General features: G+C 40.4%; 1 protein-coding gene across 3 annotated transcripts in view; it reads left to right on the top strand.

Moving 5' to 3' along the window:
- The window catches only part of PHF21B (PHD finger protein 21B), a 167435-nt gene extending 154528 nt beyond the window's left edge, over nt 1–12907 (top strand). For all 3 annotated transcript variants that reach the window (XM_062634913.1, XM_062634912.1, XM_062634911.1), the window contains 6 exons: nt 1142–1196; nt 4699–4721; nt 6070–6228; nt 7207–7282; nt 8179–8282; nt 10593–12907. In XM_062634913.1, the coding sequence (XP_062490897.1) occupies nt 1142–1196; nt 4699–4721; nt 6070–6228; nt 7207–7282; nt 8179–8282; nt 10593–10817 (642 nt within the window). In that variant the 3' untranslated portion in view covers nt 10818–12907. The remainder of the gene's footprint in view (nt 1–1141; nt 1197–4698; nt 4722–6069; nt 6229–7206; nt 7283–8178; nt 8283–10592) is intronic.
- The last annotated feature ends 432 nt before the right edge of the window (nt 12908–13339 follow it).

The following is a 13339-nucleotide window of genomic DNA, read 5'->3' as shown; positions in this document are numbered from 1 at the left end:
TCTCAAAAGCATATCCTGAAGTGAAAGATGGCATGGAGAAAGCAATGTCTCTGAAAGAGTCCTGTGGCTGATCAGCTGTGTCCTCATTAGGAGCTGTCATTAAGTACTGACCATGGGGAATGCCGTTCAAGTAAAATGGAGGCAGATGGTTTTTCTCTGATCAATTAGCTGCTCAGATTGATTTGCTAATCAGTGAGTTGAGGTATTTTGTGGCTTTTCAGGCATTTTGGTGCAGTTTAATTTACGGTTAGTCTACTGAATGATCTTTAATTCATGATTGTTTAAATTGAAGTTGCATATAAATTAGACTTTTTATTTGCCAGAGCCCCTCAAAACGGCAGGAGCTCAGCATCTGTAGTGGTGATGCTAAGTTCCTTGATTACAAAAATGTGATCACAGTCTTATGTCTTTGCTTGAATGTTGTGCTTTTTGCTTTCAAAGCTTTTTTCCCAACCTTTTTTCCTTTCTTTTTTTCTTTTTTTTTTTTTTTCCATAGGAAAGGGTTAAATTTCAGGCTGGGTATTTTTTGAAGGAAGAAATGTCTATTCAAAATTCATTAACAGACTGGCACGCTCCCGTCTATGGGAGAACAGTTTACTCACCACAGAATAAATCATTTATTAGCAAAACCCCTCTAATTTTCTTCCAAGCAGAGTCTAACAACATCTAATGGAGGAAAATAGTACTGTTTCCATTCCTGCTGTACAAGTACTGATGTCTCAGAGAACCAATTAGGGGTTATATAGACTGTTAATGAAGCCTGGCTTGCCATTGACCAACAGCTTTTACCATCTGACAAGTTGGCAATGGGCTGCATTAAATGAGTTAAAACATCTCAAGTCAGGTTTCCAGTGGTCTGCATTTATAAGTTTGGAAATTTTTGATGACCTCAGCAGATTGAAACCACTGTCAGCTCCTAGAGGTTGTACACATTAGCCTCTGAAAAGAGAAATATTTTGCTTAGGCCCTAATATATTGCTTGCAAACTAAGTATGTGCCTACGAACTGTAGGCAAGTCACAGAACTGGCTTCTGGATAGCTGGCTATGTATGAGGGAAGCTAGTGGGGTTGTTAATATGAAATTGTCAAAGGCAACCAGAGTACTTTTCAACGACACTGGTTTGTTCCTTTTCCTTTGTAGCGGAAACGCCTTGCATCAAATTATTTGAATAACCCCTTGTTTCTTTCAACAAGAGGTAAGCATATTTTTAAACAAATATACTCCTATTCTAATGACATGTTAAATATTTATTAGTAGGATTTCATATGAATTACTGTTAGACCACCATAGGGCATTACTTTGTGTAAGGTCCCTGCACTTTTTAGTGTGCAGTGAAAATAGATGGTTTTCCTGCAAAAACAATTGAAGGATAAAGCTAAAGGTCAAAACTATGTAGAAATGGATCCAAAGTCTCTGCAAGCAGTGGAAAAATCTGATCTCTCATATTGTAAGCACCATACAGTGAGAGGACTGATTGGAGAAGGCAGTGTTGACCAACCCCAAGTGCTTAAAATATATATGTTGAAAAATTGGGATTTAAAAACTAATAACTATTCTGGGCTTTTCATTCGCCTCTTTTCATCAGCTTTAAGAAACTGCTGTCCATCCTCAACGGCTAAGGTTTTAAAAACAATGGCTGAAACCCATGCTATTTTTCTGACTCCAAGAACTGGAATCATAAATCTAAATTTGATGGCCTTGAAGATGCCTTCCAATCTGGTATTTATAAGAGCTTCAGATGCTGAAAATTTGCGGGTAAAAGCCTGGAGAATGAGCAACTCAGATGAGCCTTTTGGGAACGATGATGAACATGTGAAGAAGCCCATTCCAGGAAAAATGTGTGACATACAGAGAAGGCAAAGAGCTGGGAGGTGGAGATGAAACATGGAGAACATTAAATACAGTGTAATTCTTCAGATGTGGCCCATTTAGGATTTTAAGAGAGAAAGCAAGAAGCTTGCGTTGCATTTCAGAAGAGAGAACACCAGTAAAGAAATGTGATTATCCTTACCCTTGTGTTGCCTTTATAACTTAGGTATATTATAGGTAAGGGAAGGTAGGCATTTTTTGAAGCAAAATATTGTCTCAGTGTTAGGAGCATTTACAGGGGTAATTCCAATTAAGACATGAAGTTTTGACAGTGTTTCAGTGGTAGCTTGATATACCTGTCAAACGTCATGTTTAGTGCTTGTGATTCATCTTTTTGGCCCTGTCTTGAATTCCTGCACCACAGGATAACCAATTGAAACTCAGCGGTGCTTCTCTCTACCTTCAAAACTTCATGTGCTAGATGCAGACAATTGGCCTACTTACCATATGTCTCTAATGCATAGGGTCTCAGAGGACAAGAGAGGTTATTACACAGTAAACAGCTATGATGACGTGCCTCTTAGCAGGAGCCCATGCTTGTGTGAGCCCCAGTGGAAAGAACATTATTCCAGGCTTAGTTTTATCTTCAAAATTAAAATTATATTTTATTATTTGTCTTATCATAGCACTTGTTTTTCCCATGTAACCACATGGGAAAAAAAACACAAAAGAATGGCAGTGTTAGCAAGCTGGGTTGTTAGCCCCTCAGTGGATTTCATTTAAGTTAGAGCTTGGTATCTCTGACCTTCTTTCCGCCACATTTCCCATTTTCTTTGCAAGGAAGTAGGCAAGTAAATGACAGAGCTCCAGTGAGGCGGCTGTCTCAGAGCCACTTGGAAATGAGTGCTCTCTCTCTTAAATGGTTAATTCCTCTTCAAGTCCTGTATCTTTGGGTGTTTTTTTTCCCAGCATCCTGTATCTGTACTGGGATTCTGCATGTTCTGACAATTTTAAGCTGGTCTTCTTTACAGTAGAACTCCCCACTCTGTAGGGGTTTGTTAGGTATGTGTACCAGGCATCGCTGTGGTAGATGCTGTGCAAGCTCTGAAAACTGAAGATGGACGCTGTGCAGACAGCTTGGCACTGCAGTGATATAGTTGTCCACCTTTATTGCAAAGCTGATTTCCACTTCTAAAACGCTCCTTTAAAATAACTATCTTTGGTTTATTTTTTCAGCAACTAGAAGGCAGAAGTGGACATATTTTAAAATGTTTAAACTGTTTTTTGGGGGGGCTTTTTGTTTGTTTGTTTTTGTGTTTGTGTTTGTTTTTTTTTTTTTTAAGTGAGCTGAAAAGAGAATTAAGCAAACTAAAAAACTCCTGTGAAGTGCAGGAAACAACTGTAATTTCCAGAGGTGCAGAAAAGAACGAGTCTCGTAAATTTTGAGTGAAATGTCAATTAATCAAGATTCATTTATCTGAAAATGTCTTACCTGAAATGAGGTCACATGCTCTGACATGTATCATTTGTAGAAAAGACTCTTCAATTATCAAGCCTTAGTGTATCTGAATAACATTTATATCCCGTGAATAATCGTGGTGTCATATCAGAGTGGATCTGTGTGTGTGTATTTGTGTATATGAAGTGACATCTTCAAGTCTGTGATTATTTATGGAATTCATTGCCAAAGGATGCTCCAATTATTGGGAGAATAGACAAATTTATGGAAGAAAAAACCCTAGCTATGTAAGGCTGTTAAACGTAAGACTAAAGATGCAAACTCCAGGTCAGGGAAGCCCATAAACTGCTAGTATCTGGAAGGATACTTCTGGAGTAGAAATATTTGCTCCGTGCTTGCCCTGTTCTTGCGCTCCATGCTGAGTGGCAGCAGTGGATGCTGCATCTTCATGTGTATGCTGCATCTTCATGTGTATGCATACATCAGTGTACAAAATGAATATGTAACAGCAGGAAACAACTCACAAGTTGGTCCGTATGTGAGGGATCATACTGGGACATTGTGATCAGAGGGAGCTGAAGGACAGAAATATCAGTTTGGTTGTTTCCACTTTAATCCAAAGAAAAAGGCCTCTCCATCAGCTGTTTGGCACTGGGACAGCATGCACCAGACTCTTACAAATCAGCAGCAAAAATTACAACCCACTCTGCAGTTTTCATAAAGCTGTTAAAATTTCCTGGCTTTTTATTTTTGGACCGAAGTGTGATGAATTTCACAAATATTTTTATGAAAGGCTTGGTCTGCTTTCCAGTAAGCTCCGATGGTTCTTGTTCTTATCAGGCTATGAATGCAATCACTGCAGGCTCAGTTCATCGAAAGGTCAGGAAATGTTGGCATTTTGGGTGGGAGGAGTTTGATGATAGAGAGCTGATGATAACACAAAGCTGACTCCCACAGATAGCTGACTATTTTGGCCATGAATCAGCTGAACATTTAAACGTGTGGTTAACAGTAAGTCAGCGGCACCAATTTCATACTCCAAGTTAAGCATCCACTTAAGTGCCTTGCTGGTTCAGGGCCAGACTGTTCATCACCCAGCAGGCAGGCTGAAGTCCTTAAAAAAAGACTTTTTGACTCCTGGCAGGTAGAAAGGAGCTCAGTATGAACATTTCTGAAAATTTGAAACAGACTGTCCTTCTCATACCATGGCATTTTAACATCGTGGGATGCCTGCAATGCACATTTTAAAATTTCAGATGCTAATTCCACCACTTGCTGTTGCATTCTGTCCTGCCCACATTGATTTTGGCAATGTCCTGATCTCTTGTGTCACCGCTTTAATGAAATTACTCCCATAGCTGAGAACCAGCATTCACTGCAGTGACGTATTTCCCACTAATCTGTTCTTTGCCCTTCTTTCACATGCTAGCAAATGAGGATGCGTTCTGGAAGGTATGTGTAGCAAAATTTGTGTACTACCAGTGTCTTCCTCATCACTGTGTAATTCACTGCTTGCTTCTGATTATTTTAGTCTCTATCAAGGTACAAAATTGCAGTATTCTCTTTGTCTTTCATACTGCTTGTGTGAAACATTTCCCATGTAACTAAATCTTTGAGCCCCTAAGTTAGAATTTCAAAGAGATGAACTCTTGTGCTTTCATATGCAAGAAATGGCCTGAGTTTAATCCCTTTGTTGAATCCACTGACTGAGAAATTGCTAGTCCAGATTTGTGGGTTTAATGAAAAGTTTAAGAAAAATTACTAACCATTCTAATTTGTATAGATTAACTCTCTTTACACTGAGGTTAAAATTAAGACTTTTGGAGCAGGGAATTTCTAAAGAGTGATTTTTTTGATGGGACTGAGTTAGAATTCAAGATATAAACCTGCCTAAAACTATCATGACACATTATAATTAATATCCCTAAAAACGAAATTATGCTTTTGGAATTAACTAAGATACAAAATTATTATTCTTCTTCCTGGAAAAGCACTAGGAAAATTTAGGAGTTTTTATGATTCACAAGCCATGAGAGTTTCAAAATCAGTATCTCCTTTATTAAAATGCACTTAATTATACAAAGAGTAATTAATGTTGCCACCAGATTAGCATAACAATTTACTACATGACATTGTAACTTTGTTGATGAGTCTTAGTTCATTTTATAGATCTCTTCAGACAAAGTAGTAGTCAGTCTTGTTAAAGAACGGGTGTCAGAGCAAGTCTGTACAGAGAACAATTAGTGCCAGCGAGAATAGAGGGACAGAGGAGCCCTCTAGAGGGGTTCATAAAAGAGGGTGCATAGCAAAAGGCTGAGCATACCATTTTCCTAGCTGCTCTTTGAGCAATGGGCTTAAAACATGGAGCTGTGCTTTTTCCCCCGAAACCTTTTCTTGCTTGTTTCTTTCTGGTTTCGACTTGAAGGACAAGTGATCCACATACTGACTTTGACCTACACTTCAGAATAGAGCTGTGCATGATGATACATGTGTTGGAGTGACACATTATCACAAAGAAATAAAATAATTCCTGTGTCACAAAGTGGCTATATTAGTCAACTCCCCCCCCCCGTGTTTGATTACTTGGGGTTTATTTCACTGTTTCAATTCATGCAACTTGCTTCTGGCTCTTTTGTTTGTTTGTATCTGTTCCTATTATTTCTGTTTTCTACAGAGGCCAGACAATTAGATTTTGTGTTTGAATGAGCCTGTCTGTTTCAACAGAGGCCTTGAATACTCCACAGAGAGGAATTGCCAATGCATCGATTTTACCAAAGCCGTCCATTTGCTTCTCTTGCAGAATGAAATCCACCATGATGAGCACTGCACTGCTTGCAAGCGTGGTGTTAACTTGCAGCCCTGTGGCACATGTCCCAGAGCATATCACCTCAACTGCTTAGACCCACCCCTCAAAACTGCCCCCAAGGGGGTTTGGGTCTGTCCAAAGTGCCAACAGAAGGTAAGTTGCATGGAGCATAGAACCCAGAGAAAAGAGAATGGGAGAAACCTTGAATTTGTGTACCACTAAACTAATCTAACCTGTAGTCACAGCTTAGGGGACTACCTTAGCTAAAGTAATACCAAGAGGCTTTTAGTACAGTTTGCAGCATTTGGTTCTGGTATTTTCATTGTCCTAGAGTTAGAACATACACTGAGTGCCTTAGCCTCCCTGTAATCACATCTTCTGAGATTTGTCCTCTTAAAATATCTCTTCATTTTCTTTTTTCCCCTTCTGTACAATAAAACCACCAGCATGTAGGGTTGCCAGACAAGTAATGAAAGTCTTATAGATGAGGGAGAAAGTGTCAGAAGGGTACGTTGTTCACCAGTGGATCCGAAAGCTATGGTTTTTACACACAACTGTTGATCAGCATGTCAGAAATACTGATTTATCTATTTGCTTTGAATGATGTTGACTGCATGAACAGGACAATGATTACTAAAACAGTGTCATTAAATTGTAGAGTGGAGGCTTAGATTTTGTGCCTTAGAGTTTAGCACTGAGATAATTTATGTTCCTTTGAAAATGTCAAGGGGAAGTTCTTGTACGCAGTTGCATACAAGAGATCAGAGCAGCCCAAGATTAGATCTGTACAGTCATGTTTTCATATGGACCAAGCTGAGCAGACAACACTCCTGACAGTGTAGATATCTGCATGTCAGGGGCTGAAGAATGTCTTCTGGCCATGGCAAGAAGAAACAGAGGATCTGTAACCCCCTTTTAACATTGTTAGGTAGTGCTGTTTATAGCGATGTGTAAAGGAGTAAGCCCCAGTGGAGAAGGCTACTCAAAGTATTCTCTCTTTACTTTTCAGCTTGCAAATTCTGAGACAAGGACCCTAGATGTGGTCCTGCAGAGCTGTGAGGCTGGAGGAAGAAAAACATTAATATGTGTCTTTGTGGAGTCCTAATTTTTTATTGTTTCCTGGGTTTATAGGTGTTAAAGAAAGATGACAATGTGCCATGGACTGGAACTCTGGCTATTGTTCACTCTTATGTTACTCATAAAACAGGTAGGGATTAACGTAGCTATTGACAAGGGGTTCCCTACTTGTGACGTGCGATGCCTTTTGGGTCCTTCATAGCACTAATATTAAAGTAGTGTTGTAATACTACCAGGTGGATGGCGTTAGTAAGCCTGGGAACAGAAGGTCACTTCCTCTCCCCTTCCCCTCATGGTGGGCTAACTTCTCTTTTTAAGGAAGCTGAGATTGATCCCTCAGGACCTCCACTCTGTGGAGGAGACTATTATCAAAGTGGTGCCTTCCTAAGAACAGGCCTAGAAGGGGGATTTTGAGGCAGAATTATTTCAGGCTGGGAGGTAGAGGGACACAGTCAGCCTAGGCAGAGCCATGTAATTTGGTATGTAGTACGATGCTAGACTAATGTCTCTGAGACCACAGCAATATTAGTTCTTGTTTCAGTATTATTTGGAATCGCAATCATTAGTGTCAGATGTTGTATGATATCTGTGCATTGACCATTACTCTTTTTTAGTTCCCTGTTGCACCTATAATGGGCTGTTTGGGGCATTAGATCATATTTGTAAGGAACTTTGCAGAGGTCTGGTACTGTCACGATTGTGTTTTTCAGTCAGGGTTGCTAACTGTTGCCATTCCAGGTGATTGACCTGTTCTTAAATACCATTCACCTTTTTCTTGGAGGCCTCTGCAACCCATGTGGTCTAAGGATTAATTTAAATTAATCTCAAAGGTGCACTATAGCTTTTGGGTTGTCCTGTGTGCAAGCAGAAACTCCAGATTTATTTGGCTGTATCTGCTGACAAAAGGCTAATGAGACCTGAAACTCGCTATTCAAAATACATCCTTCTGTTTTCTTCTGTCAAGCACACAATTTTGCCATGTGTCCTTTTCTTAACTTCTGCATCCTTAATTTTATTGTTCCACAGTCAAAGAAGAAGAGAAACGGAAGTTATTAAAGAGAAGCAGTGAGCTGAAGAATGAGCATAGACAGTTAGAAGAAAAAGATCGCCTTCTCAACAATGCAGTGAAGGTAGGACACCTGACTGGGGACACGGAGTCTCCTGCAGAGATGCTGATAAAGTATTTATGCCTGAAAACTGGTATTTTGTGGGTAGAAAATGATTTATGCTCCCAGGCTGTAGATGTTCAAGTATGAATGAGTTTCTCTCTGAGGAAAATCATGGAGATTTCCTTAATGCACAAAAGCAAGCTGCTTTGGCAGGCTGAGGAGGGGAAATCGCCTGAATTCCTGTTGCACACAACTACTCCTCCTTCTCCTCCTCCCAAAATAACCATGGATGCCGCCTTTGTAGTGCCATACACAGCTCTTATCTACCCATTGACTTTAAGGCACTTCCATTCTCCAGGTGAAAAGTTTAGTCAGAACCGTGTCCTGCAGTGGTGCCTGCATGTCTATTAGCTCAAAACTCTTGAGATTAGGTAGAAATAACCATCTTTATTTGACTCACTGGATGAATGTTGTAACAGCCACTCCATAACTGGAAATGGATTCACAATAATTTCTCCATGAACTCCTTTCAAAGCTAAATGTTGGCTGGAGATGTCTCCCACGCTGTACCATACTATGAGGACCAGTCTCTGGCAGTAATGAATGAAAAGCCATAATTCCTATCCTCCATGGCTGAAGGAACTTATTTGGGGCAACCTCACCTCAGGCCCACTCATAAGGGGAAGCTTAATAAATTATTTGAAACTTTCTTACCCTGGAAAAATCAAAGTGGCAGCTGCAGGAGTAACTGGTCACTACTTGTTTTACCATTGCAGTTATCCAGAGGAGGCATGTTAAAATATTTATCACATTTAAAATAGAGTGGAAGGAAAAGCAATAACTTATTAAAAGACATCACAGTGGGGAAGTGGGTATAGCCACCATCAGCACTAATGGAAACACACATATGTATGAAGAAGTGACTCTGGGGTATGGAGTAGCTTTAGTATGTAGGAGAGTGCAGTGGGATGAGGTGTTTGGATAAAGAAAAGCATTTGAGGATGCAGTCAGTTATCAGGTGTATGTCAAGGCTGTCGAAATCAGGAAGTTTCTACCTAGGCAGAATCAGGTTCTTTCAGTGGGCAGCACTGTCTTATTTGAATTGTAATATCAGCCAATGATTGTATTTATTGGAGATGCATCCACTTGAAAGGAGAAAAACAATTAAAGTTGTTCTGGCACAGAGCAATTTCATTTCTGATATTTACCTTAACAGAGATTTACATTACAGAGAATACTCTCATATACACCACAGGTGGAATGGTGTTATTTGGTAAAAACAGAACACGATTTATCCTTCACCTGAGATTCCATCTTTCTAAACCAACCTCTGAGCAGCTCCACATGGTTGCCTTTTCAAACAGCTTGACTTTCAGGTCATCATTTCCTGCTTCCTCAGGACTAGAGAATCCCCCCTGCCCTTAGCAGTCTAGACTACAGCCAGAGAAGAGCAACTAACCGGTTTTGCAAGACCCCTGGGCCATCTGAGAGAAAGAAAACAGGAGGTTTCAGATACTAGAGGCCACCATCCTCTTCCATCTGGCTGACAGGCTCAGGGTTTTGTGCTCTCATATAGTCCCTGACAGGCCAGTTGACAGTGTAGAGAATGGGATGTTAGCTGTAGCAGTATGTGGTTGGGGAGGGAAAGGAGAATTACTGATTCTTATGCCTTCATGGAGAAGAGGGAGATTTGGGAATCCTTTGTTTGGCTCTTGGTCTCACGCTCATTTCCATGTAGGTTTGTATGAAATGTTTTTCATGATTGTGGGCTGCAGTTTGGCCACCCCATAGGAAAAGCCTTTCTTGTGTCTTAGATCAAATTTTCCGCCAGAAAAAATATTGACATTATCTTCAGAGAGATCAACTTAGCGTCACAGTACTGACTCCCTAAAATGTGTGGCACGTATGAAATGCATCATAGTGAGGTTTATCCTTCAAGCGCTTATCAATGCCTTTTGGTAGGATTTAGAGAACTCACTGTTGCTTTTGGTAGTTCTCAGTAATACAGCTATTACAGTCCCATGCCAGTAATCAATTTGGAGTTCAGAAGGCATTTCTGCCAGGCTGTCTGCAGGTTGAGATCGGAAACATCCTCCGAATGCACTTGTACTGGGACGAATATCGTTACCTTAGACAGTTTCTGCAATGTATGCAGCACTGGTGATTACTCCATTCGTTAAGCTGTGGTTTTGTTATCCCCAAAGGAGAATATGCTTCATTTGCGTAGGACATGCACTCAAGACAAAAAAAGGATGTTTGGAGAGATGTTTGACACCAATTTGAATGTATTCTCAGTCTTTCCTTCTCTCTCCCCTTCTCTTTATTTGACAGAAATGCTTAGAGCTAAAAACCAGCCTGTTGGCCCAGCAGAAAGGGACTCAGTCATCACTGGAACGTCTCAAAACCCTCATTAGACTGATACAAAACGAGCAGATGATTCAGGTTACCATGACGACCACCACCACCTCCTCCCTGCTAACTGTCCCCTGGATCAAACCCTCCCCTGCCTCCGCTGCCATGCACAAAGCCTTGCAGCAATCACAGGGTAACAACTGACAGAGCCGGCTGCCAGAGAGCAAAAGAAGGGGGGAAAAAAAACTTCATACACATGCGCAGAGGAGAGATTAAACTGAAACAAAGGAGAGAAAAGGAACAATCTCAGTTTTGATACGCAAAATAGAAACTTCCAGACCAATCAGCCCAGTTTGTAGGTCACTGTGGCAGCAGGTTCCCACGGAGTGGGTCGTGCTGTGGTTTTGTATTTGCCAAGACCTTCAGTGCTTATGAGATTTTTGTTGTTATGTTGGCCTTAATGTATTTATGACTGAGGATGAACAGGAAAAGAATGGCCGATGGGAAACAGGATATCCTTTTGTGGGGGGCAGACAGGTTTCCAGTTCTGCTTTAAGGGGAAAATTTTCAATGCAAAGAGTTAGTGAGTTAGTAGAGAAGTAGTTGGGCTGAGAGCTATGTGTGGGAGGGAAATTGGTGAGATAACCAGAAACTGAACTACTTAGGACTCGAGATGGATTCTTATCAGAGGAACAAAGTTGGCCCCATTGATTCAGATGACCTGGAGATGGGGCCATGTTGATGAGAACGGCGTCACAGACGCTCACAGAGCCTTCGAAACAAAAGATCCTTTTTTTTCAGTATTATTAGAGTTGAGAATTGCAGATATTTAAATAAACTGTATGAAGTTAGCGTTTCTAGTAAAATATTGAAGTATTTTCATGCTGATGCTTCTGTATATGCGTTCCGAAGTATTTAAAAAAGTATGACTGTAAAACTCCTTACTTTTTTGCAGGTCCTTTTTACTTATTTTGCTATCGGTGTATTTTTCTCATGGAGTTTTTGTGCAAGATTTAGCATAAACCATAATAGTGGATATCTTTGGCAGGTTGGGTTTTGTTTTTTAAAGAGATTATTTTGGGGTTTTTCTTTTTTGTTAATTTGGGATTTTTTTTTCAAGGAAAAAAGCAAATAAATAGTCTGTTTTTTGTTTCTTGCAAGTACAGATAATATGCCAAAAAGATAACTTTACATTTTTGTACTGCATTTTTATTGTTAAAAATATGTAATGTGATTTATATTTTTTTTTTTTTATTCTTAGAATTTTTCTCTTTTTTTTTTTTTTCTTGCAGAAATATCTGCTGAAACGGTACAGGAAAAAAAAAAGAATCCTGTCTCAAGGGATTGTTTCTTGTACTGGATAATATCAAGAGTTCTGGGGGAGGGACAGGACATGGAAAATTTAAAGGGTTTGTTGGGTTGGGTTTTTTTTTTGGAAACTTGATTTCTTTTTAATATTTTGTTGGAGCTTAGCACATTTGGGAAGCGTTTAGCATTAGCCTGAGAAAACCCCAGTGCGCCTGTTTGTTTCACTAGCTAGTCTTCCTGATACTGCAAGGGTCCGCCTGGCCCCCCCATAGGCCCCAGGGACCCCATCACCCTGTGGCCTGCCTGGGAAGGTAGTTATGGGCACCCCGGTTTTTCTCAACATCACACCACTCACCGGATGCCATTGTCTCTGTTGCTCATGGGTTCTCCATCAATTAGCACACCAGGTACTTAAGGGAAGCAAGGAGCCACCAGAGCACGACACAAGGCTAGTCTCTCACATCAGCATATCACATGGTGCCGAATATTCTTTGTTTTAATAAAACACAAACCACACGAGGGACTGGCTTTTTCTGTCGCCCATCACTAGGCAGCACATGGTCCCTTCAACCATTTTCACAACTCCGGGAGAAACTGTGCAGTACTATACAAATCTATTTTAATACACAACACTCGGTTGAACAAGATTTTTATATTCTTTTATTGATGAACAAAGTGAACTAAGTAAAACACAATTGTTATACATTGGTTATTGTATGCCAATTATGCATTCTAACGTGGCTTGCAATGTAAATGTTTTCAGGTTTAATGATTTTTTTTCCTTCTCAGACAAATAAAACAAGGAAAAACGTGGAAGGTTGCATATGTGAAGAATTTCTGAAGAACTGTCTTGGACTGTTAAAAGTAGTTATTTTGGAAAGGGGACTGTCCAGTGGATAGTGTGCATAGAAAAAAAAGTGTTTGTCTTAAATATGCCAATGTAGTTTTACTTCTTTATGATGCATTAAACTCGATTGACAATTTAATGGCATTGTCGTCATGGTGATATTTGCTGCTGAGGGGACACAGTGTGTCCTGCCCAGGGACAAATGCTGTGACCCCTTCCATGGCCAGACTCTGGATGAGGAGGAAAAGTGACCAGTGCTGGTTTCTCCACCGCCGTCTTCAATTTTCAGGTTTAAACAATGCCAGAATGACTACAGTACTTTCTGCTTTCCTTCTTCCAGGAAGATGGCAGTCTGTCCACTCCCTTTCTTGGCTTGCAACTGTCTGGAATCATTTCCTGCCCCGTTCTTCCCTGGATCTGTATGCAGAGATGTTGGTAGTACCTCAGATCTCTCCTTTTTCTTGTTGCATTTCTTGTGGGTTGTGTTGTTGAAGTTTTCACTGGTATTTAAACACTGCAGTGGGCCTGGCCCAAACTGAGATGGGCTGAGTCAGCTCAGGAGCAAGCCTGG

The sequence above is a fragment of the Pezoporus occidentalis genome, unplaced genomic scaffold (assembly GCF_034315485.1).
Source record: "Pezoporus occidentalis ecotype Australia unplaced genomic scaffold, CSIRO_AGI_Poc_V1 ctg44, whole genome shotgun sequence".
Lineage (NCBI taxonomy): Eukaryota > Metazoa > Chordata > Aves > Psittaciformes > Psittacidae > Pezoporus > Pezoporus occidentalis.
The sequence above is the reverse complement of the archived record's forward strand: the minus strand, read 5'-3'. Positions and strand labels throughout refer to the sequence as shown.